This window comes from Vombatus ursinus, unplaced genomic scaffold, assembly GCF_900497805.2.
Source record: "Vombatus ursinus unplaced genomic scaffold, bare-nosed wombat genome assembly UNPS02014784.1, whole genome shotgun sequence".
Taxonomy (NCBI): Eukaryota; Metazoa; Chordata; class Mammalia; order Diprotodontia; family Vombatidae; genus Vombatus; species Vombatus ursinus.
In genome coordinates, this window is record NW_020954562.1 from 5,345,268 (window position 1) to 5,373,211 (window position 27,944).

Consider the following 27,944-nt stretch of genomic DNA (forward strand, 5'->3'; position numbering starts at 1 on the left):
TAGAAGGGTGAAACCCACTTAAACAAGTTAAAATAATAACCTTTTCCGCAAAAGTAAAACATGCTTTTTACCACAATGGAGTCCCTTTTAAAAACTTATAACAGCTAAAAAATCGATCTTATTAAAAGAATAAACTTCCTTTGGGCAGGAAAAAAAAGGTAATAGCTATGACCTATTAAAGACCATACCTATTAACAGAACACATTTTTGGATTTTATCCCAAATTTGTAGTAAAGTCAATGAAATACCCTTATGTATAACCACTGCATGAAGTAATCACCTGGTAAGTTAGTTGTGTTGTTTTTTTTTTTTAAAGAAAGAAAGAAAGAAAAAACAAGCAAACAAAAATTCCCTCAGTTTTTTCTTCAATTACACTTCCAACAGAAGACAAATGTGGCTTTTTGTATACATTTTTAAAAATATAAAATGTTTCAAAAGTAAAGCTTATAGAAATTCAAACTGCAGTTAGTTGACATGAGAAAGAAAGTACAACTAGAAATGTATTTAAATTATTTATTAAAGTGAAATAACAACAAAAAACCATTTTAGACATGTAAGATCACACACTCTAATTAACCATTTTTATTCTCTACCCTTTCTTCCACTGGAAGATACCTTAAACAGTATCAATCAGAAGGAAAAATAAAGATTTCACATTATTAGCTTCCTATTTAATTTTTAAAAAGATTTACCTAATTGAACGATACATCATGAAATCAATAGTTGTACATCTAGGAAATTTACCAATGGAGCTCTCTTCCACAGGAGTATATACTTTAATTTGTCGCATGTGAGTGTCTCTTCCATTCTGGTGATTGGCTAGAACGGCAATCTGTATCATGAATGTGCGAATTGGCTTCTTGTGGGAATCAGTTAAAGGAACGTGAATCCAACCACTAGGTTCTACTAATTCAAGTTGCTGCCAAGAAAAAAAACAAGAAAAATTATAGATAATGCATTCTTAAAGTAAATATGAGCATTTTATATTAAGGCATTCTAAAATTCATCAGTGTAACTGATATTTTTGTAACTGAAAAAATAAAACTATTCATTACAAATAAAAGATAAAACAAAGTGCATAGCCTCAATAATGTCATAAAGATGTTTTCTCAACATTAATATTGTAAAAAAACAAACAAACCAAAAAACCCTCAAACCTGCATTGTCTTTAGTTTGACTTTTGAGTGGATGGAAAAGGTTACATCATTTGACAAGATTTCTCATATTCCCATGCCTTGTCTTCTTATCCATCTAAAAGCAAACTAAATGGAGAATAACATGGTAAAACCCTGATGGTAATGAAAAAAGGATAACAAGCACTGTATGCTTTTCAAAGTATATTGAGAAAGATGCACTACAAATTATTTTATAATGTCTCACATGTATGTAATACTCTTTTTACCAACTATTTTCACATTTATTACCCCATTCTCCATTTATTATCATAACAACAGAGCATAAATTATTGTCCCCATTTCACAGATGAAACACTAAGGCAAAAAGAAAATAATTGATTTGCCTAAGAGGTCAATCATACTCGACTAGAAAGCCATGTCTTCTGACTCTAAGCTCAGTGCTCTTTCTACTATACCATACAATATACACACATGAACAACATGTGTTGACTATAAAGAGACCAAAATCTGTGAAAGAGTGGCTGTATTCAGTTCAATAAATCTTTATTAGGATACTATGTACTTTACAAGAGTTTTTTATTGTTTTTGAATAGTGGATCACTAATTTTAAATGAGGTCATACATTTTTCCTGGTTCTTTAGTACAACTATATTTATTATCAACTAAATTCTCCCAGTATGTAACTAGTCTCTAGGAGTAAATAAGAATCTTGAAAGAAGCATTAATCCTGCCAGATCATTAATATTATCATTTGGCAAATTATATAAAACCATGCATTCAGTAGTACTCTTGAGGCCTAGAAGTCTATACTGTTGCCAAAATAACTAGTTTCCTACAAGAGGGTAACACTATGAAGGATTTTCTAGATAAGGCCTTCTAAATCTAGCCCCGGCCTAATGTTGCAGCTTTACTGCAACATCACCCCCCCTCCGCACACTCTGCAGCAAAAGCCATTGATGCTCCTCATACAGAGGATTATGCCTCTGCACTGGCAGGCAAGACTGCCAAATCTTCATTTGTCAGAACCTTTCATGTCCTTTGAGGCTCAACTCTAGGCCACCATGTATACAAAGCTTCTCCTTGATTTTCCCAGCTACTAGTACCTTTCCCTCCTAAGTCACTTTATCTGTTTTGTATATGCCTCTTCTGTACATACATGCTTCCCCTGCAACATTTTAAGTTTCTTTAAGGCACATATTATTTTTACTTTTGTCTTTGTATCCCATGTCTAGCATAGTGCTTGGCATAGAGAGGTGCTTAATAAATGCTTACTGATTGATTGTGCTTCCTAAAATTCAAGAGTATATGAGCACTATATTGCAAAACAAAACAAAAAAACCAACCAAACAAAAAACAACACTCCCCCCCCCCGTACAAGATACCTATAGACCCAAAAGAAAAATAGTTCTTATAGTACAAGTAACAAAGATTTTAATCGGGAAAGGAGCAATGATAGTCACCTGACATAAGAGAAATGCCATGGCAACACAACTATCATTTTAATCTTACATGACCTGGATAATGCCCTTTTAGTAATGAGTCCTTGGGGCTAGATATAAACCTTATGATCAAGCACACAGAACACAGGATCATCCTGCCCATCAGTACATGGGTATTTGAGGGTGCATCTGGCTCAATTTATTCCCCTGTATGGGTGAGAATAAGCGACATGTACATCTGTGCAAATCAATGAGGTACTTTATAACACTAGTGTTGGGGGGCATTACTAAGCCTACCTTTATAAATGAATGTAACTATTTCAAAGGAAGATGTATGTTGAAATCTATGTAATGACAAGTTATAATATGAAGAGAAATACTAATTGGTCAAAAATGCATTTAAGTGGCTGATATGTGCTAGGCACTAGGGGTTCAAATACAAAAGCAAGATCATCCCTTTCTTTAAGGAGCTGACATTCTAATAATGGCATATATCATGTTCACAAATAGGTAAATACAAGATACACATAAATGAATAGACAGTAATCTAGCTCTTATGATTTGGGAGGTAAAAGACTAACAAGTAAGGGAATCAAGAAAAACCTCTTGAAGGAGGTGGCACACGAGTAAAAACCTGGAACAAAGCTATGGATTCCAAGAGGTAAGATGAAGAGAAGATATCTTCCAGGCATGAAGGAATAGGCTCAAAGAGATGGGAAGTGAAATGTTAGTTATGTAGAGGGAATAATGAGGCCAGTTTGGCTTACCTCTGATAACACATTTAGCAAAATGTGGGGAAAAAAAAAAGCAAAACTACGAAGGCTCCAGGTTGTAAAGAGCTTTAAATGTCAAATAAGGGAGTTTTAATCTGATAGTAGAGATAAGAGGGAGCTACTAGAGTTTACTGGATAGAGGTTGATATAGTCAAATCTATGCCTTAGGAAAATCATTTTAGCAGCTTAATGGAGGATGAATTGAACTACATGAATATTTTAGAAGAAATGAAGCATGAATTTTAAAATGAAATAAAAGCTCTGGAAGATAAAGGAAGAAGAATAAATAGCTTAGAAGAGAAATTGGCAAAACTTAGCTAAAAAATGGAATCTCTGAAAATAAGAGACCTAACAGAAATTAATGACTCAGCAATGAGACTGAAATAAATATTAGAAGAAAATTAAAAGCTTGAAAAAAAAAGAATATCTAATATTAAAAAAAAACAGGTCAGAAAAAGATAATTTAAGAATCACTGAGGAGGACCAGAGTTCAAATCTGGCCTCAGACCAAACACTTGACACTTACTAGCTGTGTGACCCTGGGCAAGTCACTTAACCCCAATTGCCTAAAAAGAAAAAAAAAAAAGAATCATTGGATTTCCTGAAAAAACCTGGTTAAAAAAATATAAAGCCTGAACATGTTTCAAGAAATAATAAATAAAAACTGTCCAGATCTATTACAAAGGGGAAAGTAAAGACATAAAAAAAAAAATCCACTGATTACCTTCTGAAAGAAACCCTAAAAGGAAAAGTCCCAAATATCACAGCCATGAAAAAGAAAAAAAAAAATTTCAAATACCCAGAAAGGAGTTCAAGTACTAGAGAAGCACAGTTAGGAACATACAAAACCCGGCACCTGCAAAGAAGGAGAAGAGATATTGGAAAACATTATTCCAAAAGGCAAAAGACATGAGTTTACAACCAAGAATAATTTATCCCACAAAGCTAAGTGTAACCCTAAAGGGAAAAAATTGGATCTTTAATGGAACAGAGGGCTTTCAAGCATTTCTGATTAAAAATCCAGAGCTGATTAAGAACTCTGATACGCAAATACAACACTCAAGAAAAACCAGAAATGTATATTTATTTGAGCAATTAGAAAGGGGTAGTACGATGATACAGTGCTAAAATATTAACCAGAGAAGAAATAGGTATCCTTTCAGAATCTTAATGTCAAAAGTATTAAGGGAGTTAAATAAGAAAACCAGAGGACTGTATTGAGAGTTTGAAGAGAGGAAAGAGAAGGCAAAGTAAAAGGAACAGAAAAGTACAAAAGAAGGAAGAAGGCACTTAAACTTGTTATTTCTCATGACTCAAGTTTCTAAGAATGTTCTAATTAATGTGGAAGAAGAGACGCAGGGAGCAGGCATCAGAAGAACCTCACACTTTTCTGAAATGGACAAAGGAAGGCTGAACACACAGGTGTGGTTTGGGGTAGCAGTACATCATTTTCAACAGGGCAATAAGTGAGAGTAAGGGAGAGAGTACAGAGGGTGGATAATACCAGGGAAGGAATAGGCACAAGCAAAACAAATTGATCCTGAAAGGGAAATTGAAATCTACATGGATGATCACCAATTAGGAAATTGATGAACTAATTAGGGCATACGGATATAATGGAATATTATTGTGCCATGCCATTTCCTACCATGGTGGTAACAGAGGAAGAAGAAAGGACAGCCTAAGGACAGAGGTTGGGCCCCACACACTCAACCATGACCACATGCCACTTCTTGCTGATATAGCCTTATGTGCTTTTGGAAGTGCTGGTGGAACAAGCACTTGCCTGGGTGTGGTGGAGCCCTGGGGGTCAGCCCTGGCGGTCAGCCCTGGCAACAGCAGCACTGGTACTAATCACCACTCTTTGCCACCCTATGATTGTAGCAGAGGGGGATGAAGTAAGACATCCCATAGATTTACTAATGTCAGTCAGTCATCTAACTTTTCCAAAATCACAATCTGGAGGGGAAAGGGCAGCAGAGATCAAGGGAAGACATGCTTTGGGTCTTTTGACTCAGGAATATTAAATACTAGAAGCAGGAAGCTGAGATTTTCTCAGAATAGATTCTCTATACTGAATTCTAACCAAGGTGATGGGTGAAAGATCATGAGGACAAAGTGACTAAAGGAGTAGTAAAATACATCGAAGCTTGAAAATCTTCAGGGCAGTGGATATTTTCTGTTCATTCACCAAAGAAAGAACAACTCCATATTTTTGTGAATGGTTTTGAGGATATTTCACACAAGTTGAGACTTGAATATTTTAGCAATATATAAATAATATCTTACAAAGTTATCTAAATTCCACTCAGCAATTAGTAAAACTGTAGAGGAATGGGTTGCTTAAGATGAAGAACAGCAACCAAAGATACACTGCTTTCTAAACTGAAGAATGTAGTCAAGTGGTTCCTACATTTGGATTTTGCAGTCAGAAAACCTCAACAATTAGTTCAACAGGTTTTTCAGCTAATATTAACAGCAGCAGAGATATTCAAAATTTTAGTTTTAAACTAACATTGATTTGGTGCTCACATTTTTAGCAGCATGTCTGTCTTTGGGTCAGAGGTCTCCAACAATGTTAGCTACATCTTCTATGAGATGTATGATGATCTCTGCTGCTCTCACTTCCTTTGAATTCGGGAAGCCAGAAATCAGTTTTTTCTAGCTCAGCAGTTTCTAGCTTTGGATCAGCTGCGTTTTCAGAATTTCCTACTTCTTCCACATTAGGCTCAGTGGGAACCATGGCCACTCCCCAACACTGGGGGTGGCAATAATGCAAGTGGATGTACCTTTAGCACACCTAGCTTAAGTTCAGGTGCCATGTTTTTTGGAATGTCTATCAGTGCCTCAATTTTCAATGTCACCCCCCCCCCACCTAGTTCTCCAGTAGCAGTAATATATCAGAACACTTATCATGACACCATCTTCCTGATGTCATTGGTCCTTTTCGAGAATGAAGGACAAACAACAACAACAATACTCATATCCCAAAATCAACAGCATTTTCTGGAAAAGAAAGAATTCATGGCAAAGAAATTCAGGCTAGTTAGAGGTTCCTCTAAAGCTACCAGTTGTAGGATGATTTTTAAATACAGAAAAGAATGACCTTAAAATTGTATTTTGAAGAGTGCTCACATGATCACCAAGAGATCTAGGTTTGCATATGATTTTTTTTGACACTGAAATATTTTCTTTCATTGGTTATGTTTTCATGTGCTATCCAAGGCTACTTGAGTAAACTGAACTACAGCAAATAACCTTCATAGGCTTAGCATGTTGCATATACAGTGGGTAAACGTATCCTGTTCCTCAACACACATAGCTTTACTTCCTGCCCCTTTTTCTCTCGGCACCATAACTTCTAAAAGTATTTGCTATTTTCTAGAATCAGAATTTAAAACAATACAAAAAGTTCACTGGGTAAGACTGCAAGGTTATAAAATGAATATAAGAAAATTATAGCTTTCTTCAGAGGTAAAGAAGATTGTGTTAAAACAGCACCTGAAAAGTTCCTAGAAAATTAAAGGCGACAGAGTGGGGAGGGGCGGAGCCAAGATGACAGAGTAAAATCAGTGACTTGCTTGAGCTCTTCCCCAAACCCCTCCAAACACCTATAAAAAATGGCTCTAAACGAATTCTAAAGCAGCAGAACCCACAAAAAGACAAAGTGAAACAAATCTCCAGCCCAAGACAGCCTGGATAGTTGATCAGAAAGGTATATCGCGCCGGGCTGAGAGAGGAGCACAGTTCAGCGTGGGACGCAGGCAGCACAGACCCTGGAGCAGGCCTCAGAGTGTGGCAGTTTCCAGACTTCTCAACCTACGAATGCCAAAGACAACTTAGAAGGTCAGTGGGAAAAGTCTGTTTCTACTGTGAGAGAGAAGCGCAGGGTCCCAGCCTCACTCCCCAAGCTCGGCCCCAGGGGGCCTTAATTATAAGGGTTTTGTTAAATTTTTATTCTGAGAAAGGGTCCATGCTTCATTGGACTGTCAAAGGGAGCTATAACACATAAAACAGTTTAAAATCTCTGTTACAGAGCACTTACTCTAAGCCTGGTGCTGTGCTAAACACTGGGAATTCAAAAACAAGTAGAAAGACAGTCTCTGCCCTCAAGGAGCTTACAGTCTAATGGGAGAGGCTTATGTATGTGTGTATATATGAAACATGATATATACACACACATATGCATATATGCGCATATAAAGAATAAATACAAAATGAATATAAAGTAGGTAAGGGAGGAGCAGGGGCAAGTGTCCTTCCTAGCAGCTGAGAGGACCTGGGAAGGCTTCTTGAAGAAAGTGGCCTGTGGGCTGAGTCCTGAATGAAACTGAGATTCCAAGAAGCAGAAGTGAGGAGGGAATGCCTTCCAGGCATAAGGGACAGCCAGTGCACGGGCATGCAAACATGGAAGACAAAGCCTGAACAAAGAGTGAAGAAAGGAGAAAAGTGTAAGAAGACTGGAAAGGAGAGAGGTTGTAAAGGCCTTTAAATGTTTAAAAAAAAAAGACTTTATATACTAAAGTCTGCTAATAAGAAGCCACTGGAATTTATTAATTAGGGAGTTAATGTGGTCAGACCTGAATGTTAGGAAAATTATTTTGGCAGCTGTGTTCAGGATTGATTGGAATGGGGAGAAACCTGAGGCAAGGAGACAAAACTAGAGACCTACTACAGTAGTCCTGGCAAGAGGTGATGACAACCTTAACTAGGCTGGTGGCTCTGTGAGTGAAGAAGGGGACTCATGTAAGCAAGATATGTTGTGGCTATAAAAATGACAAAACTTTGTAGTAGCAAAGAACTAGAAATAAAGTAGACACTCATCAATTATGGAATAGCTAAGCAAACTGGGTTACATAAATGTATTGAAATATTGTCTTGCCTAAAAGCCAAGGAATATAATAAACATAGAAAACCAAGAAAAGATTTACGTGTACTGATAAAAAATGAAGTAAGCCTAAACAGGAAAACAACATGTAGAATGATTAAAATGCTGTAAATGGAGAGAATAATAGCAAAATAATCTAAACCGAATGCCATGAAATTATAATCATTAAGCTTGGCCCCAAAGGAAAGATATGAGAAAGTACCTTCCCTGACTCTCCACTTCTCTGCAGATGTAAGGGAATAAGAATGCATAAAATGTAAGAAATTTTAGGTGCTCTTTAATTTTGCTGATTTTTCTTCTTTTCTCTTTTTTATACTTTATTCAGAGGTATAGCTATCTGGGATAGAAGAGAATATATATTGAGAAATGTTAGTTATATATAAACAAATATATCAATTTTTAAAAAAGGAATATCAATGTTGCAACTGTGAAAAGGATGGATTAAAGATGGGAGAGCCTGGATATTTTATCTTTTTCCCCCTACTTTAATAGCTGTCTATCTTGAGGGTTGGTGAAGTATTTAGATAAAAAGATGCACGCTTTGCGAAAATATTACAAATACATCATTTAGAAAACTCTGACTTCCAAAAAAGCTTAAATAAAGTATTTTAAAACATTGCCTGCACCCTGACAAACTGAATTGTAAAAATGAGCTAGGTCAATCTAATTTGCTTTACAAGATTAGCAAACAATAACAATGAATAAATAGCATTAGTGAAGGTGTAATACTTGAATGCATACAATTTGGCAAGAAGTCTGTATTTTTACTAAATGAATTTTCATTTGACAGCCAACAATTTATCAAAGAACACTGAAAAATTAAAAAAGATTTTCTGCTTATCAAATCAGCAACTAACTAAAACTTTCCTTTTATGCATTTCTGAAAGTGACAGTAACAAGTGAAAACAAAAACAGTGAAGTCTGATGTAGTCTGAATCTCCAAGTATACAGAAAACAATAACATTTATTCTTAGCTACAAGAATGCAAACTTTTCAAATCTATACCTTTTCATTTGTATCACAATCCAGAAAGGAACTGTTTTAGTTAATAGTCTGCAATTTAGAGGTTTATTTGATCTATTTTGTAGGAAATTACCAAACAGTCATTTTGGGTAAATGTATCACACACTCCAAACTTCAAAAAGTTACACTTTTCTATGCAATGCATTCACATGTTTCTTCAAGATAATGCAACAAATCCTTCCTAGTAAGTGGTCTCCATGAGTTTAATGTATCAATTGATTTGGCTTTGTAAGCATCACAAAACAAACTTTCATCAGACCAATAAATGAATTAATGGATGATCAGTATCTATAAATACATTCTCTGAAGAATGAATCTAAAAAGTGGAAATGTTTGTTTTCTGATTCCATGCCCACTTCTGTTTTCAGGTCAAGGCTCTAATCTATATGCAGAAACAGCTCTACCCACAACCTACTTGCCATTTCATATCTGACGTGGCTTTTCAACTGGTTTTGAAATAATTTCTTGCAAAACTAGAAGACAAAACCCTTTAAGTGTAACCCACTTATACAACAACAGCAGTGAGTAAATGCACAGGTTGATTCCAGGCCTGCTATTGTACTCAAGAGGCTTACATCCTGACCTAGAGCCTCTGGGAGGGAAAAGCTCCTGCCTGCTGTCACTCTTTCGGAGTGCCTACAAATCCTGTCATTCCTCACTGATGCCTCAGATTCTGTGAGCTTCAGAAAAAGCAGAGGGTAACAGCATGATTAGGCAAGATCCCAATGAGGCCAGGTTGGTCACACAGTTTACCAATGGCAAAAGCAGTTCTCAGAACTTCTGCATCCTTAAACCTCCTGATGACATCATTCAGCTATCACCACTGTTCTTCCATCTGCCCAGTGGAAGTAAACACTCCCTTAGACTTCTAAAAAAATTTATTGTTTTTAACCAACAAGAAAGTATTTTCTCTCTGTCCTTCCATCCCTCTGCCAGGGGCAGGGGGAGGGGGAGAAGAGTATGGAGGGTGAAACAAAACCCTTTTAACAAATATGCAGAGTCAAAATAAATTCTGCCACTGGCCATGTTTAGAAATATGTCTCATTCTGCACCTCAAGTCCATTGCTTCTGTTAGGTTTCCCTGATACTTTTCCCCTATACATTTAAAAAAAATTTGATAAACTGTTTTAACATAGGAGACAAAGAGAAACCAAAAATTATTCTCCCTGAAAACTGAAGCAAAACAACACAAAGCAACAACTGCAACTGATTGTGCATAGGACTGATGATATTTTTGTATCTTTGTTTTTGTTGAAGGAAATGAAGGCTATATGTTTTTATCCTCAATAAGGCCACTGCTATTTAATGTTGGCAGGGAAACGTTTTAAGAGAAAGATACCATAAATAAAATGACATCATGGGAGGAAACTTTCATTCATTCAACAAGAATTTCTCAAGCCCCTGTGTACATAGCACTATGGTAAGATAGTTTCTTATTACATATTATACATGTGTGTATACATACATATATGTTACTATTACTAGTTATATATTACTCTTTAAACCAGTTTAGGTGTTAATTTAAGTCTGGAGTCTAAATTTTCTGCAAGATGGCATGGCATTGTTACATACACACTGGATGATTTCAAGCAACACTCTTTATATAACCACTAAACAAAATTGTTTCTTTAAGATAAAAAGGAAATCAGTACAATCCTGTAAGTTCAACTGAAATAAAATAAAATGGCTTATTGAAGTATAATTGTTTAAAAATTAAGAATGTGTGGCATGGTCAATAGAAAAACCCGCCTCACAGAAAGGAAGAATGGGGTTCAGGTCTGACCGGACACTCCCTGTGTCTCCATGAACCTCAGTTTTCTTATCTATAAAATGAAGGGGTTGACTGTGATGGCTTCTGCAGCTTGTTCCAGCTTTAGATCTCTGACCTTACAACATATACCAGTTAACCATAGGCAGATTATTTACAGAGGAGGGTCCCTAGGCAACTGTTTAAAACTGTAAGCTAGCTGATGCAGGGCTACTTTGGAAGAGGGAACTTCTCAATTGGAAGCTTTTTATACCACTTAAATTGACATTACTTAAAGGAAACCTTCCTGCAGTTTCTTCTAGCAAAAAACCCCTCCACTCCTATAAACAAATATGTGTGAATGTCACGTAGGAATATCAAACTCAAGTTGTGTCCGAAACAGAACTCCTCATCTTTCACTCCAAACCCTCCCTCTTCTGCACCTCCCTATTACTGTCAAGGGCATGCGTAGTCAACCAGGCTTGTTTCCTTGGCCTCATTCTAGCTTCCTCATTCAATCCCCATAGCCAATATACTGACAAACTGTATTGTTTCTACCTTCATAACTTCTCTTGTCTATGTCTCCTCTCCACTCATACAGTTACCATCCTAGTTCAGACCCTCATCACCTTCTGCCTAGACCAGTGGTTGTAGAGGACTCTTTCAGTGGGGTTCAGGAGGTCAGAACTATTTTCATACTATTAAGATAATTTAATGTCTAATATTGTGATTAACAATAAATATCACCCACACAGGCAAAAAGCTCTTGGGGGAGGGGTTCATAAAAAGTGTAAAAAGGTCCTGAGAATAAAAAGTTTGAGAACTGCTGGCCCAGACTATTATACTAGCTTTCTCATTGGTCTCCCTGCTTCAAATCTCTCCTCTCTCAGTTGCTAAAGTGATTTTTCCAAAACATATATCTGACCGTGTCACATATAACCCCACCACCACATCCCTTACCACTAGAAGAACTCTAATGGCTCCCTAGCACATCTAGGATCAAATATAATATCCTTATTTGGCATTTAAAGTCCTTCACAACTTGGCTAATCCTAACTTTCCAGCCTTCTTACATTTTATTCACCTCCAAATTCTCCACGCTCCAGCTAAACTGGCCTTACATCTTCATCTCCCATCTCTGTCTCTGCACTGGCTATCCTCCCATGCTTGGAATGCTTTCCCTCCTCCCCTCTGTCTCTTAGTTTCCCAGGCTTTCTTCAAGGTTCCTCAAATCTTACTTTCACAAGAGACTCTTCTTAGTTTCCCCCAACTGCTCTTTGAAATTATCTATTACTTCTGAACAGACCACAAGTCTTTGTTAGTTTTAAGCTTTAATAACTTCAAAAATAAAAATGCTACAAATTTATAAAAACAAAAATATGAAAGGTTAATTATTCAAAACTTTAAATATTAATGCCTCTTATTAAAATTCAACATAACCACTATCTTGCTATACACATTTCTAGGTGATTTTTGAACTTTGTAAACACTTTCATCAGTTGCTGCTCAGTGACTGTAAAGACTGCATTTATAATCCTAGCCTTAGGATCACCCAATCTAGTGAGAGAGATAACATGCAAATAACTATGTACATATATACTATATACAAGATAAATAGGAAACAATGAACAGAGGGAAGGCATTAGAATTAAGAGGGATTGGGAAAGGTTTCCTGCAGAAGGTGGGATTCTAGTTTGTACGTTAAGGAGGCCAGGGAAGCCAAGAGGTGGAGAAGAGGAAAAAGAACATTACATACATGGGTGATAGCCAGTGAAAATGTCTGGAGTTGGGTATACTATGTTGTTGGCACATAGTATGCACTTAATAAATGCCTGTTGATTGACTAACAGCCAATCAACTTGTTCAATCAACAATCAGTGAATTTGTTCACTATTTCCTTGTCACCATACTGCTGGCTGGGTCCATGTAGATGTAGCTCATGTAGTCTTTTGGTTTCATTCTTGGATCTGATTTTCTTAGGCTTTATTCAGAAGATAACTAGGAGGAGTTAATATTATTCCAGGAATGCACCTATGACTCCATCAGTGAATGAGCTCTAAGTGAGGAAGACTAATGTAGGTCAGCACCTGCCTTGCAACTTACAGTCTTGGAGAGTACTATTACTACTATTTTTGTTGTTATTGCTATTATCACATTCTCATTTTTTTTAAAAAAAGGAGTTCAGTTAAGAAATGGTCCTGAGCAAGTTGCTGTCTTGCTATTATTCATAAAAATACCTGCTTTTTGAATTGAATAAATGTACTGGATTACAAACTCATCTTTGTAGACTCCTTGATGACACCATCAGTATGATTGTAGTATTAAATAGAGTCATGGGGATGATAGGTACTTCATTCTATTCCCACAAGATTCTGGTTTCTTTTGAAAGGTCTCTACAATTTGAAACTCTTTCATTCCATGTCGCTTGGAAATTATGAGTATTTGGTATGGTATGATGACATCTATTTAAAACATTCTTACATTCTTATGGATCAATGATATGTCTAAGGAATTATAAGCAATAGTCTCGTCTGTGATAATGATTTGGTTACAGTAGAGTTTATTAGCTGAATTCTCAGGGATGTCTTGAGGTGCATATTTATAGTTTGGGGATGTGTACTCTGTTAATTCATGAAAAAAAAAATATCAATGTATTATTCTATCCAACAGGTCTTGTCTTGCTAGGTATTCGATAAGTGTTAAATTTTTATAGCCTTCAGGGTAGGCTACATAGTTTATACCTTTTCTTTTCATAATCACATTGATTAAGAATACTAGGCTCCTTAAGGATAATACTCCTATAATTTCTGGTAACTATGACCTGGTTGTGAATAATTTTTATAAATTCCTCCATTTCTATAAACAAAATCTCCATGGCTTGGCCATTTGTCCAACACTTTTTTGTCAACATTGTTGGTTAAGTTCCTGGTTGTCATATTGCCTGCCACATTTCATCTTTTCTTAAAATTACCTTAATCCCTCAGGTGTTAATAGAAAATACAGGCAATATAAACAACTAAAAGAAAAATAATTTTCTTAAATATTCAAGATCTTAAAATGTTTTATTTTTCATTTCTTACACTTCTAATATCTTCACAAATATTTTCCACATAAAAATATTTAAATGGCAGGGGAAATTACCTGAAATACGTTTTGACCAAAGGCAGCAAGCAACATTAGAAAATTATTGATTTACATAGGATGTGACGAGATGAAGAAAGCACCTGGAATATGGCTATTGCTACAAATGAAAGATATGGAATGACCAGGAAGATGTAGGTATCCACTTAGTAGCTTGGGAAAAAGCAAAGAAGTGAAAACAAACAAGATATAAATGTACATAAATATAAACGTGTAGATGGGGTGGAAGAATATTAAAAAGTCTAAACTGATTAAGGCAGAGGAGCCATGTTGGGAAAAAGAAATTAGTTCCAATGATTACTCTTTCCCTTTGCATTGACAGTAGGTCTCCATAAAATCATATTCTACAGCACTAGTTCTTTGTATAAAAATCTCAGATAAGAGTTTAACATGGCAAAGATTTCACTTGGCATTTTCAAATTAGAATGAAGTAAACCATTTGTTCAGGCAATGGGATGAGTCCCAGAAAGCTACAGTAAAGATAATCATGACAAAAGGCCAGAAAAGGGGCCGCTCAGCATTCTTCTTCTGGCTTAGCTGGTTAGTTAGCTTGGATTTGATTTTCAAAATTCAGTGGGGAGCAATAAGGACCATGTCAGAAAAGAAAAATCAATGTGCTGTGCAGAAATACTGCAAGGATAAGGAAAAAAACACACCCAAAACCCTTTTCATTGTCACTGGAATTACAGTAAAACCTTACTAGTTCCCAAGAGAAAAACAAAAGGGTAGTCTTAAAGAAAAATATAAATTTCATGCTCTTAAAAAATAAAGATCTATTCACTCAAAATACTATTATATAGTATAGACAAATATACAAATAGACAATAAGTAGTAAAATGAGATAGGTTAGTAAAAATCGTAACTCACAACAGATTTATAGTTTATCAAAGATGTAATAAATACATACTTTGTAATGCTTTTTCATTAAATAGGAACTGAATCTTGTGTTTGTTAAACACAGATTATAAATGAGACCAGAAAAACAGAATTTTAAAGCTGAAAGGTACCTTAAGAGATTCTCTAGTCCAAGTTCATAAGATCACAGATTTAGAGCTGGCAGGGAACTGAGAAAGCCATTGAGCCCAACCCCTTCATTTTACAGATAAGGAAAATGAGGCAGAAAGAAGTTAAGTGACAAGCCAGAGTTACCCAAATAGTTAAGTGTCTGAAGCAGGATTTGAACCCAGCTCTTTCTGATCCCCAGTCCAGTGCCCTATCTACTATGCAATGATGCTTGACTACCTTTCATTGTTTTAGGAAAAAGACTAGATCCAATAAACTCTCTAAGTAATTTACACTGTGGATTTTTTTCATTGCTTCTTTCCTTAATTTCTTCTTTGCTAACTTCCCCTAACATTTCATCACTGATGACTTCTGATCCCTGCATCTTGAAAGCTACTTCTACATTCTGAACTATTTAGAGACCTATAAACTAATAGAGAGTTTGGATTTATTCAGTAGGGAAATGACATGGTCAGACGTGTACTTCAGAGAAAAACACTTTGGTAACTCCATGGAGGATGGGAGAGACTTGAGGAAGGAAGGGAAATTGGGAGGCTACTGCAAAAGTCTAAGTGAAAGGTGACAAAAGCATGAACTAAAGTGGTGGCTATGATAGTGTCAAGAATACAAGAGATGTGGGAGACCCTACAGAGGTGCCATACACAAGATCTGACAACTCAGTGAATATACAGGGTAAAGGATATGAAGCAGCTAGGTAACGTGGATAGAAAGCAAGACAGGATATCTAGGAAGTCTTGGAAGTCAGGAAAACAAAGTTTGAATCCTGTCTCAGATATTTACCAGATATGTGACCCTAGGCAACTCCCAATCTCAGTTTTCTTAACTATAAAATGGGGATAACAACAGCACCTATCTCACAGAATCATTGTGAGGTTCAAATCAGATCCTATTTGTCTGAAGTCTGCAGTGAAATAAACAGGAAGAAACCCAGACCACAGATGAGCCTGAAGTTGTTCTGCCCTGAACCAATTAAGCTTTCTAAATGGCTGATAATGGCCAAGCCCAGCAGCATTCTTTTGGAACTCCAACCAGGAGCCAAACCAAAAGCCTGCCACTCAGACTCAAACCCATGTCAAGAACTTCCAGAGTTCAAACCAAGAGGGCAGTGATCAGACTTTGCCCCAATCAAAACACTGGGAACACTGAAAGTCTGCCAGTCCACAGTCTGAGCTATCACTAAACCTGGAATAACAGAGCATTTGATACCTCCAAGAAAACAACCCTAAAAAACCCTAAGGACACAAATCCAACCCAGACATTCTCTGCTAAAACTGTGCAGAGATCAGCCCTATCATAAATTCTCAAGTCAGGAAATAGGGTAGAAGAATGAGCAAACACAAAAAGAATCTCAGCATAAAAATCCATTACAGTGACTGGGACACAAGATACATACCCAGAGGAAAAGAATGACTGACATCAAAACATTTACAAGCAAAGCTTCAAGAAAAACAGAGTTTGTACAAAGATTCAATTAGAACTCCTGGAAGAAATAAAACAAGAGTTTAAAAAAAAAAGTTTAAAATGTCATCATAAATAAAATTAGGGCAGTAGAGGAAAAAATTGGAAAAGAAATGAGAACCATGGGAGAAAAAAATGGCAAAGGGAATTAACAGTCTGTCACAACAAGTAAAAAACTTTACCTAAGTAAAAAACTCCCTGAAAATCATAATGGGCCAAATAGAAATTAATGGCTTCACAAGACCACAAGAAATATTTTTAAAAAGTCAAAAGAAAGAGGAAGGGAACATTTATTAAGCATTTACTTAAGTGTCAGGCACTGTGCAAAGAAAGCACTTTACAAATATTATCTCATTTGATCCTCATAACAATCCTGTGAGGTAGATACAATATTATTGCCAAGCAAGCAAGAAAGAATTCAAGTACCAAGTAGCTACAGTCAGGATTACAACACAAATTTTAGCAGCTACCACTATAAAGAAGTGAAGAACTTGGAATATTATATTCCAGAAAACAAAGAATACAGACTTAAAAGGAAGATTGACTTACCCAGCAAAACTAAGTGTAATTCCTTTTTTTTTTTTTTTTTTTTTGGTGAGGCAATCAGGGTTAAGTGACTTGCCCAGGGTCACACAGCTAGTAAGTGTCAAGTGTCTGGGGCCAAATTTGAACTCAGTAAGTGTAATTCTATAAGTGGAAAATTAAGCTTTAATGAAATAGAGGGCTTCTAAGCATTCTTTTTTAAAATTTTTTTTAAATTTAATTTAATTATTTTTAGTTTTCCACATTTACTTCCACAAGATTTTGAGTTCCAAATTTTCTCCCCATCTTTCCCCTCCCCCCCACCCCAAGACAGCGTGGATTCTGAATACCCCTTCCCCTAATCTGCCCTCCCTTTCATCACCCTTATCTCCTTCCCCTTCTATTTTCCTGTAGGGCAGGATAGATTTCTATACTCCATTGCCTGTATATCTTATTTCCCAGTTGCATGTAAAAGCAATTTTTAACATTTCTTTTTAAAACTTTGGGTTCCAAATTCTCTCCCTTCCTCCCTGCCCACTCACCCTCAGTGAGAAGGCAAGCAACTCAATACAGGTTATACATGTGCAGTCATGCAAAACACTTTCCACAATAGCCATGTTGTGAAAAACTGTATTTCCCTTCATCCTATCCCACCTCAAATTTATTCTGTTCTCTCCTTTGACCCTGTCCCTCCTCAAAAGTTTTGCTTCTGATTACCCCCTCCCCCAATTTGTCCTCCTTTCTATCATTCCCACCCCTTATCCCCTTCCCCCCTATTTTCCTGTAGGTTAAGATAGATTTCCATACCCAATTGAGTGTGTTTGTTATTCCCTCTTTAAGCCAAATCCAATGAGAGAAAGATTCATTCATTCCCTCTCACTGCCCTGTTCTTCCTTCTTCCACTCTAAGGTAAAAGCTTTTTCTTCCCTCTTTTATGTCAGATAATTTACCCCATTCTACCTCTCTCTTTCTCCTCCCAGTACAATCCTCTCTCACACCTTAATTTTATTTTTTAGATATCATTCCTTCATATTCAACTCACCCTGTGCCCTCTGTCTATATATATTCCTTCCAACTACCCTAATACTGAGAAAGGTTTCATGAGTTACAAATGTCATCTTTCCATGTACGAATGTAAACACTTCAACTTTAATAAGTCCCTTACGATTTCTCTTTCTTGCTTACTTTTTCATGCTTCTCTTGAGTCTTGTATTTGAAAGTCAAATTTTCTATTCAGGTCTGGTCTTTTCATCAAGAATGCTTGAAAAACCTCTATTTCACTGAACGTCCATTTTTTCCCCTGAAGGATTATACTCAATTTTGCTGGGTAGGTGATTCTTGGTTTTAATCTTAGCTCCTTTGACTTCCAGACTATCATATTCCAAGCCCTCCTTTCCCTTAATGTAGAAGCTGCTAAATCTTGTGATATCCTGATTGTGTTTCCACAATACTTGAACTGTTTCTTTGTGGCTGCTTGCAATATTTTCTCATTGACCTGGGAACTCTGGAATTTGGCTATAATATTCTTATGAATTTTCCTTTGGGGATCTCTTTTAGGAGGTGATTGGTGGATTCTTTCCATTTCTATTTTACCCTCTGGTTTTAGAATATCAGGGCAGTTTTCCTTGATCGTTTCTTGAAAGATGATATCTAGGCTCTTTTTTTGATCATGGCTTTCAGGTAGTCCAATAATTTTTAAATCATCTCTCTTGGATCTATTTTTCAAGGTCAGTTGTTTTTTCCAAAGAGATATTTCACATTGTCTTCTATTTTTTCATTCTTTCATTTTTTTTAATAATGTCTTGATTTCTCATAAAGTCATTAGGTTCCATTTGCTCTATTCTAATTTTTAAGGAAGTATTTTCTTCAGTAATCTTTTGGACTTCCTTTTCCATTTGGCCAATTTTGCTTTTTAAGGCATTCTTCTCCTCATTGGCTTTTTGGACCTCTTTTGCCATTTGGGTTAGGCTATTTTTTAAGGTGTTATTTTCTTCAGTATTTTTTTGCATCTCCTTTAGCAAGCTGTTGACTTGTTTTTCATGATTTTCTCGCATCACTCTCATTTCTCTTCCCAGTTTTTCCTCTACTTCTCTTGCTTCTCAAAATCCTTTTTGAGCTCTTCCATGGCCTAGGACTGATTCATAATTTTCCTGGAGGCTTTGGATGTAGAAGCTTTGACTTTATTGTCTTCTTCTGGTTGTATGTTTTGATCTTCTTTGTCATCAAACTAAGATTCTATGGTCAGACTTTTTTTGTGCTGTTTGTTCATGTTCCCAGTCAATTACTTGACTTTTTAACTCTTTGTTAAGGTAGGGCTCTGCTTCCAGTGTGTAGGGCATACTGTCCCAAGCTTCAGGGGTTTTGTGCAACTGTTTTTAGAGATACTTCTAGGGACCTGTAAATTTTCAGTTTTTCCAAGGTGTTATCATCAAAGGTGAGGTGTCTACTCCTTTCCATGCCTGTACTCTGGTTTGGTTCTGCCTTGAAACTGTGAGGTGGATTCCCTCTCCACCACCGCCACAAGTTCCACCATGCTAGCACTCCTCCTTGCCTCAGGACTGTAACTCAGATCCAAGCATAGGCAAAGCATGAGAATCCTGCCTCAGCACCAGCAAAGAGATCCCTGTAATCCCCCTCTGATCAGCCACTTAATCCCCCCTCAGTCTGTGGGCTGAGAGGTCTGGAAGCAGCCTCCACTCCAGGGCTGTGTCAGGATTGGGGCCGAACTAAGCTCCTCTCTCACCTTGGTCCAACAGACCTTTCCTACTGAATTTCTAAGTTATCTTTGGCATTTGTGGGTTGAGAAGTCTGGAAACCACCACAGCTCCCCTTGATTCAGTCCCCTGATGCCTGCTCCAGGTTCACTGAGGCCCGGTCTTTGCCTGCGTGGCCCATGCTGAACTGTACTCCTCTCCCAGCCTAATGCAACAGACTTTTCCAATGAACAACAAAATCAACAAAAGGAAAACAGAGTAAAAACTCAAAGAGAGTCCAGAACCATCTAGGTTGTCTTGGGCTGGAAGTTTGTTTCACTCTGTCTTTTTTGTGGGTTCTGATGCTCTAGAATTTGTTTAGAGTCATTTTTACAGGTATTTGAAGGGGTTTGGGGGGAGAGCTCAAGCCAGTCACCACTTTTACTCTGCCATCTTGGCTCTGCCCCCTCCCCCAAGCATTCTTGAAGAAAAAATCTGGGGTGCATAGAGATTCTGAGGCACAGATGTAAGAGTCAGTAAGAGTCAAGAGAGAAACATAAAAAGGTAAACATAAGTGAACAATTATAAGGGACTAAGTAAGGATGAACTGTAATCATTCTATAATGGTAGATGATACATGTATCTCCTTGGAAACCTATTATCAGCAGGGGATAGAGGGAGTCTAATTAAACAGAGGGCCTGGGAGTGTTTCTGTTATGTTTTGATGATCTTATAAGAAAGAAAGGAAGAGGAGAAAAAAAAGGAGATGAAGTACAGAGAAAATTATCTAACATAATCAGGGTACCCAAGTAGAAATCTATACAAACAAGGAGGAAAGGATGGGAGGAGCAAATGACATTTGAACCTCACTCTCATCTGAACTGGCCAAAGGAGTAAAGAATACACATACACAGTTGGGTACAGACATACATTTCACTCAACAGAAAAGCAGGAAAGAAAGGGGAGAAGGGAGTGGATGGGATAAGAGGGAAAGGAGATTAAGGGAGAGATGTGTCCTAAACAAAACAAACTCTATGCATATTTATAGTAGATCTTTTCATGGTGGCAAAGAATTGGAAACTGAGGGGGTAACCATCAATTAGACAATGGATGAACAAGTTATAGCATATGAATGTGATAGAATATTACTGTTCTGTATGAAATGATGAAGGGGAAGGTTTCAGGTAAACCTGGAAAACCTTGTATGAACTGATGGGGAGTAAAGCAAGCAGAACCAGAAGAACAATTTATACCATAACAAAAACACTGTAAAGACAAACAAATGTCTCTCTCAGAATGCAGGAGGTCTCAAGCTAAGCCCTCAATCCAGACTGACAGTACATGTATTCTTTCACTTGGAGGTTTTTTTGTTGTTTTTGTTTTGCTTTTTTTGGGTAGATTGTGGGAGGCCACAGAGCAGCTGAATGGAGAGGCAGAAATAGAGATAGAGAGCACAGTATTGTGCAATAAAATTAACATAGGTATTGTTCTGGAATGTGGATTTCTTTCAGAATTCTTTATGTAAAGTCAAATTTGCGTAATGCAAATTTACTTAAACGTCAGAACTGTCTGCAGTAGGAGGTAGAACATTTGAATAGAAGGTATAATACATTTTGTGCAATGGAATGGAAGCTTTAAAGGACAAAGAAAGGCCTAGAACCAGACCCTGTGTGGGTTCAAAGTACAAATAGGCTGAACTGAATGAGAATAAGGGTACAGGAAAAGAGAAAAGGAGGGAGGAGTTCATACCCAGTCTAATAAGTCTCAATAAAATTTAAAAGGTATAAATCTCAGTCTAAATCACATAATCTGTTGACTATATAGATTTATTTCCCCAAACTATGGCTTTCCTTCTAATATGGGAATTTATATATAAGGGAAAGTTTAATAAGGGAAATTATATTTCAACCTTTACCTCACTCATCTCCAAAACAGAGCTACAAGAACCAGAACCCTTCCCTACCCACTTTTCTTAAGCTTTTGGCAACAAGAATAAGGAATGAAAATTCAAAGCATCTAAGAGGTAAAATGGACCTCAGGGGGCATCTAATCACCACCACTTGATCAGGAATCTCCTCTATGGTATGAATGTTGCTGTTCAGTCACATCTGACACTCTGTGATCCCATGGACCATATTCCATCTGTGGAGTTTTCTTGGCAAAGATACTGGAGTGATTTGCCATTTCCTTCTTCAGCAGGTTAAGGCAAACAGAAATTAAGTGACTAAATTAAGTGTGACCCAAGGTCACACATCTAGTAAGTGTATGAGGCCAGATCTGAACTCAGGTCTTCCTGACTTCAGGCCTGGTGCTCTAACCACTGAGCAGCCTCCTAAGATATCATTAGCAAGGGTTTATTCAATACCATTTCCAGTGGGCCAGAACCCAACACCTCCTGTGGCAGCTCCTTCTACTAGTGGCCATCTCATCATTAGGAAATGACTCCTTCTATGAAAGTGACATTTTTCTTTGTGATTTTCAGCCTCTACTCCTCCTACCCTGTGCAGCCAAGCAAAACAAGCCAGATTACTATTCCACATGACAACCTTCCAACACCAGGAAACAGTGAATATGTCACTTCCAAGTCTTCTGCTTTCCATCCTAGGTGTCCCCAGTGCCTTCAAGTTACGTGACATTGTCTTCAGTCTTCTCATCATCTCAAGTGCCTTCTTCTGAAGCCACTCAAACTTGACTGTACACTTCCTAAAATACGGCAAGCAGAATTAAGGGCTGAATTTCTGTCTTCTCATTCATTGTATAAAAAAGACTCCTAAAGCAGTTTGTCTATCATTAATATTTTTAGTAACAAAGAGATACAGTGATATTTTTACTACTGAAAGATGTTATTTATTAGTGACCATCTAATTAAAATACAATGCTATAGCTTTCACTTGTGCAGAGTACAGTAAGTCTGAAAATTAATACATGTTGAAAGCCTAAAATAATTTGGCTGGTGGGCCAACAATACTTTTAATTGATTCAACCTTTTTATTTTTGTTCTATGACACCAATTTCTTCTTTATTCTTTCCTTCAAATCATACTGAAAAATACTATGAAACAAGACTAATTATCCTATAGCCTTCTTTATCCTATTATCCCCTGATAATTTTTTTAAAAATCTAAGTTTGTGGTAAAATTAGTGTATATCCAGCTATAAGTCTATACTTTTGGTATGGAAAAGATGAATACAAAATGGGGATAGGATAGGGTGCTGCTTATAAAAATTCTTTAGGCAAGTAAAAATGTTTGTCTCCACAAATATTTAAAACTAGTTTGCAAAGGTGTGAAAAAATGAAAGATTTCCTTATGTTAAAAATACATTCCTCTCACTCCCAAAATCTCACTACCCAGCTTGACCATGCTCTTATTTGGTCAATTTCATTATATTTACTTTTTAAGTGTTTTTTAGTGGCCTACCAGAAAGGGTAGGGAATCTCCCTACTGGCAGGAGCTGCCATGCAAAGAACCACAGAATTACCACCACTATTAACACACACCATACTATGTCAGTTTTGAACAGGAGCAAGAGTCTCCCAATATTCACAATTCCCTCTCTGATTTCAGTTGTTACTATGGCACCCCTTACAATGGTGCAAATTATAATGTAGGTAAAGTTTGCAATAATTTCACTAAGTCAGTTCAGACTGACAACTGCATCCTCTGTCCACAATGTCTGGGTATTTTGTGGCTATCATTACTTCTCTCTTATTTAAGAGTCAGAAAATCCTCATTTTAATGCATTAAGTATCAGGAAGACTCATCTTCCTGAGTTCAAATCTGTAGTCAGACACATACTAGGTGTGTGACCCTGGGCAAGTCACTTAGCCCTGTTTGCCTCAGTTTAGTCATCTATAAAATAAGCTGAAAAAAGAAATGGCAAACCACTCCCACATCTCTGCCAAGAAAACCCCAAATGGGGTCATGAAGAGTTGGACAATGACTTAAAATGATTGAACACAACAAATGTTAAACAATAAATCCTTCCAAGAAGATGATTAAAAAAATTAAATCCAGCATAAATAAATCTCACTTTCAAAATATATAAGTAATTTATCAGTGTATAAAACCAGTCAAATATAAAATAAAAAGTTACAAAATAAGGGAAAATCTCTTGTTTTTTTTTTCCCTTTCCTGCTGCTATACAAACATTCCTCCACAATAAATGAGAGAGAAAAGGCAACTGCTTTGTCATTGTTCTCAGAAGGGTGATTCTCCCCCCCTCACCCCCCAAATTCTATCTTCCTTCATGAAGGCTTCACAGCTGAGCCCTGCTGAGATTCTGAATAATGCTAATACTGGAACTGTCAACACATGAAGTAGGAGATTCTGGGCTTTGGCCACCTCTTCACTTAGGAAGGAAGAGAACCAGTTAATAGCAATGATATACCAGCTCCAGAAGAAAAAAAAAAAAACTTATGCTGATCCAAGAGAAACTTCAGAAGTTCCAAGTGAGTCAAAAAGAGGAACACCGCAAGAGCAGCTTAACAAGAAACACAGAAGCTTACTCAGTCAAAGAATCCACTGTGAAAAGCAAGCTCTTTTGCCCTACTGAATATACGACCACCTAAGAAGGTGACTTTGTGGTTATCATCAGTCACCCTGCTGTAGATGGTCAAGAATTCATTTTGGACCTGTAGGTCAGAGAAGGTTTCTCTGTTGAGAAACAGCTACAGCAGGAGTTCCTGGAGAGCCTTAAGGAATGCAGCCAGATTCCATAGTTTAGCTAATCTTCAGAGGTAACTAGAAAAGACAGCACAATAACAGGGAAGAATGAGAAAGGAAATGTAATATCATAAACCATTCTGAATAAAGTTAAAGAGAGTATCAAATTCAAAGAATGGCTTAAGAGACAAAAGAATGAAGAAATCACAGGAGATAAAATTTCCTAATGATAGGCACTTTTAATCCAAAAACTATTTATTTATAAACTTTATTTAGAGAGAGATCAAGTCTATATTAAAAAAAAGCTATTATCTAAGCAAATAGTTAACATTAAAGAGGCTAGTAACTGGTAAAGTAAACATATACAAGGTATAAAAACATCACAACAATAAGAGAAAAAAATATCATTTAACATGAATGTACATGAAACAATAAATTTTTCTTATTTACAGTTTGTTTTTTAAAATGTGTATTATAGATCTAATGGAGAATAGTGTGATCAGCAAAATTGTTGCAAAATAGTTTTCTACAAACCTCTGCAAACCAAAAACCTCAGGAAAAGGAATTATTTACTATACACCATGCAAATAAAGGTGAATTCACAAGATAAGAAGACAGAATCACCACACAAGGTAAAAACCCCATGAAATAATAATGGAGAACTTAAGTATTTGAAGTTCCAAATCAGCATCCCCACCCTGCAAACCACTCTACACACCAAGCACAAGTAATATCAGCAATCTCACATACCTGTACTGTATGATTTGCCTCTTTGAGGTGTTTGCCCAATCTCCCCATAGCAGTGACTCAGCTTGAACCTTGTTCCCAACACCTCATAAGTGGTAGAAGATATGAATTCTGCCCAACCATAAGAAAGGGAAGAAACTGGAGGAAAGAGGTGGAGCACAGAAGACTCAGAGAGCACAGAGCCAGACAGAAGTGAAAGAGCTTGCCCAACTGACAGAAAGGGACCTAAGAATCCAACTGGTGCCAACTCTGGGCAAGAACCTGGGCTGAGCTGCCACATCCCCCTAAATCAAAGAGTATCAGGATGCTTAGCCTATATAGAGATCTGTATATAAAGGAAGGAATAAGAAAACCAGAGACAAGTAACTCGGAATACAAGAGAAAGACTAAAACACGAAAATTCAAGGGAGAAAGTATGAGTAAAAATCTAGCTGACAAAAAAGTAATTCAAGAGAAAGGTTCATAAAGACAAAAGGAAAACTGAGTAAAAACTCAAAGAGAGTCCAGAACATAATGAACAAGTGAAGGAAAATTAATCAGAATTCCCTGACCAAAAAGAGAACTCTGAACACCTGAAAAGATTATGAAACAACATCAAGAAACTCCAGAAAAGTTTAAAAGAGAAATAAAACTGTCAAAAGATATCAGGGATGAAATTATGTCAAAAATCAGTATTCTCCATACATAATGTTAAAAGAATAAAGAACTTAAAAAATATGATATCTTCTCCACAAAAAGTCTCTTAAGATAAAATGACAAATTTGGAACACAAAAATACAGAACTTTGCAGAAGAAAAGCAAATGGGCAATAATGTTAAAACGTGAATTCTTTACAAGATAGAGCAACTTACTTTAAAGATGGAGTGCAGAGATAACTTAAAAACCATAGGTCTGCCAAAGTAAATAAAAAAGGACTGAATGTCCTATTACAAGTCATACTACAAGAAACTGTATGGAACTTCTGAATATAAAGAAAGCACCGATCAATAGGATGCACAAGTCACCACGAGGAAAAAAAACCCCACAACTGAAACTCCAAATTCCAAGTAATTAAATTTCACAATCTGAATAACCAACAAATTTTGCAAGCACTCAAGAAAAAGTCCTTCAAATGTGAAGGACTATCAATTCAAATAATCCAGAATTGCTCCTCCGTCATGAGACATCAGAGAAAATAACATGATATTCTAAAAAGCAAGAGTTCAAATTGTAACCTAAAATATCATACCCTGCAAAACTAGACCTAATCATCAGTGAAAAAAGATGACCCCTGAAAAACAGGAATTTGAGGTGTTTGTGAGAAGAGAAAAAGGAGAGCAGAATATTTGACTTGCAAAGGTCCCAAACAGAAGCAACACAGGAAAGGAAAATTAAGTACAATTAACAAGAAAATACAAGCAAAGAAAGTGATTCTCTCATATACTCAGGTTAATGTTAAAAAAAGAAATTGAACAGAAGGGTAAAAGATCAAGGAACAAAAAGATTTAAAGGAAACAGAATCAGAAGACTAGAATAAAGAGCAGAATTAATACTTCGTGGAATAAATTCCAAGATCTCCTCTAAGTAAATCAATACATTTTATGATGCTACTCATCTCCTGATAGGTGATGGACTCAAGAATACAGACTGAGACATACCTTTTTTTGCACATGGCCAATGCAAGAAGTTGCTTTTTGATTATGCAAGTCTATAACAAGTTGTATTTTTCTTAAGAGGAAGAGAATGCGCACCTGAAAACAAAAGTGAATTTAAAAAGAAAGAAAATCTCAAAAAAATTACACATGCGCACGCGCATGCGTGCACACACACACGCACACACACACACACACACACACACAACACAATAAGAAGTTTCAAGAATGAGAAGAGAGTGACAGAAAAGGAGTTGGAAATTTATTCCCACCTAGGTTTGCAGGTGCACAATGAAGGGATGATAACACCTTTAGTCTCTCAACAAGAGAGCTGTGAAAAGAACAAAATAAAAACTATGAAGGAGAGGGACCAGGATGGGAGAAGCCTCATCTCAGAACTGGAAAGAAAAGTGACCATAAAAAACATTCTCATGGAGGCCTTTTGTTCCTCATGTACCTCATGAGGGACAAAAAATAAGGTTCCATGAACTGGAGAACAGAATTCAGAATATACTAAAAGGGAAAAGAAATGCCAATGAAGAGAAAGCAAAGGATAACTTCCTGGAAAAGGGCAAAACAAAAGAATGTTAGTTAAACATAGTCTAGGGGGAAGGCCTAACCAGGGAGGGAAAGAAAAAGGTTAAAGCGAGAAAGAAATAGGAAGGGTATGAAGAAAGAAAAGAAGAAGAAAAAGACGAAGAACCTGATAATTAAAGTAAATTCAAGGAAGTTGAGATAGGGTAGGTAAAAGGAAGACAGGAAAGTTTGTGGAAATAAACTAGTATAAAAGTAGCAAATAGCAAATAAATCTCAGGAACAACATACTGACTTAAAAGTAGATAAAATCAATACAAAATAAATGGAAGAAAACACAAGGCTAAAAATCATAACTTTAAACAGAAATGAATTAAACAATCTAATAAAATGAAAGACTGACAGAATGAATAAGAAAACAATACTCCCAAATTTGCCCTGTACAAGAAACACATTTTTCTTTTTTTTCAGTTTCATCATCTTTATTCAAAAGTTACATAGCCTTCTTTAAACATTTTAAAATTCA

General features: G+C 36.6%; 1 protein-coding gene across 4 annotated transcripts in view; it reads right to left on the bottom strand.

Moving 5' to 3' along the window:
* Positions 1-654: 654 nt before the first annotated feature.
* ANAPC10 (anaphase promoting complex subunit 10) overlaps positions 655-27,944 on the bottom strand; it is a 102,688-nt gene continuing 75,398 nt past the window's right edge. For 3 of the 4 annotated variants that reach the window (XM_027866926.1, XM_027866924.1, XM_027866925.1), the window contains exon 5: positions 655-919. In XM_027866926.1, the coding sequence (XP_027722727.1) occupies positions 689-919 (231 nt within the window). In that variant the 3' untranslated portion in view covers positions 655-688. Of the gene's footprint in view, positions 920-1,157; positions 1,263-27,944 lie in introns of all 4 variants that reach the window. The other variant, XR_003569526.1, reaches the window with a different exon arrangement.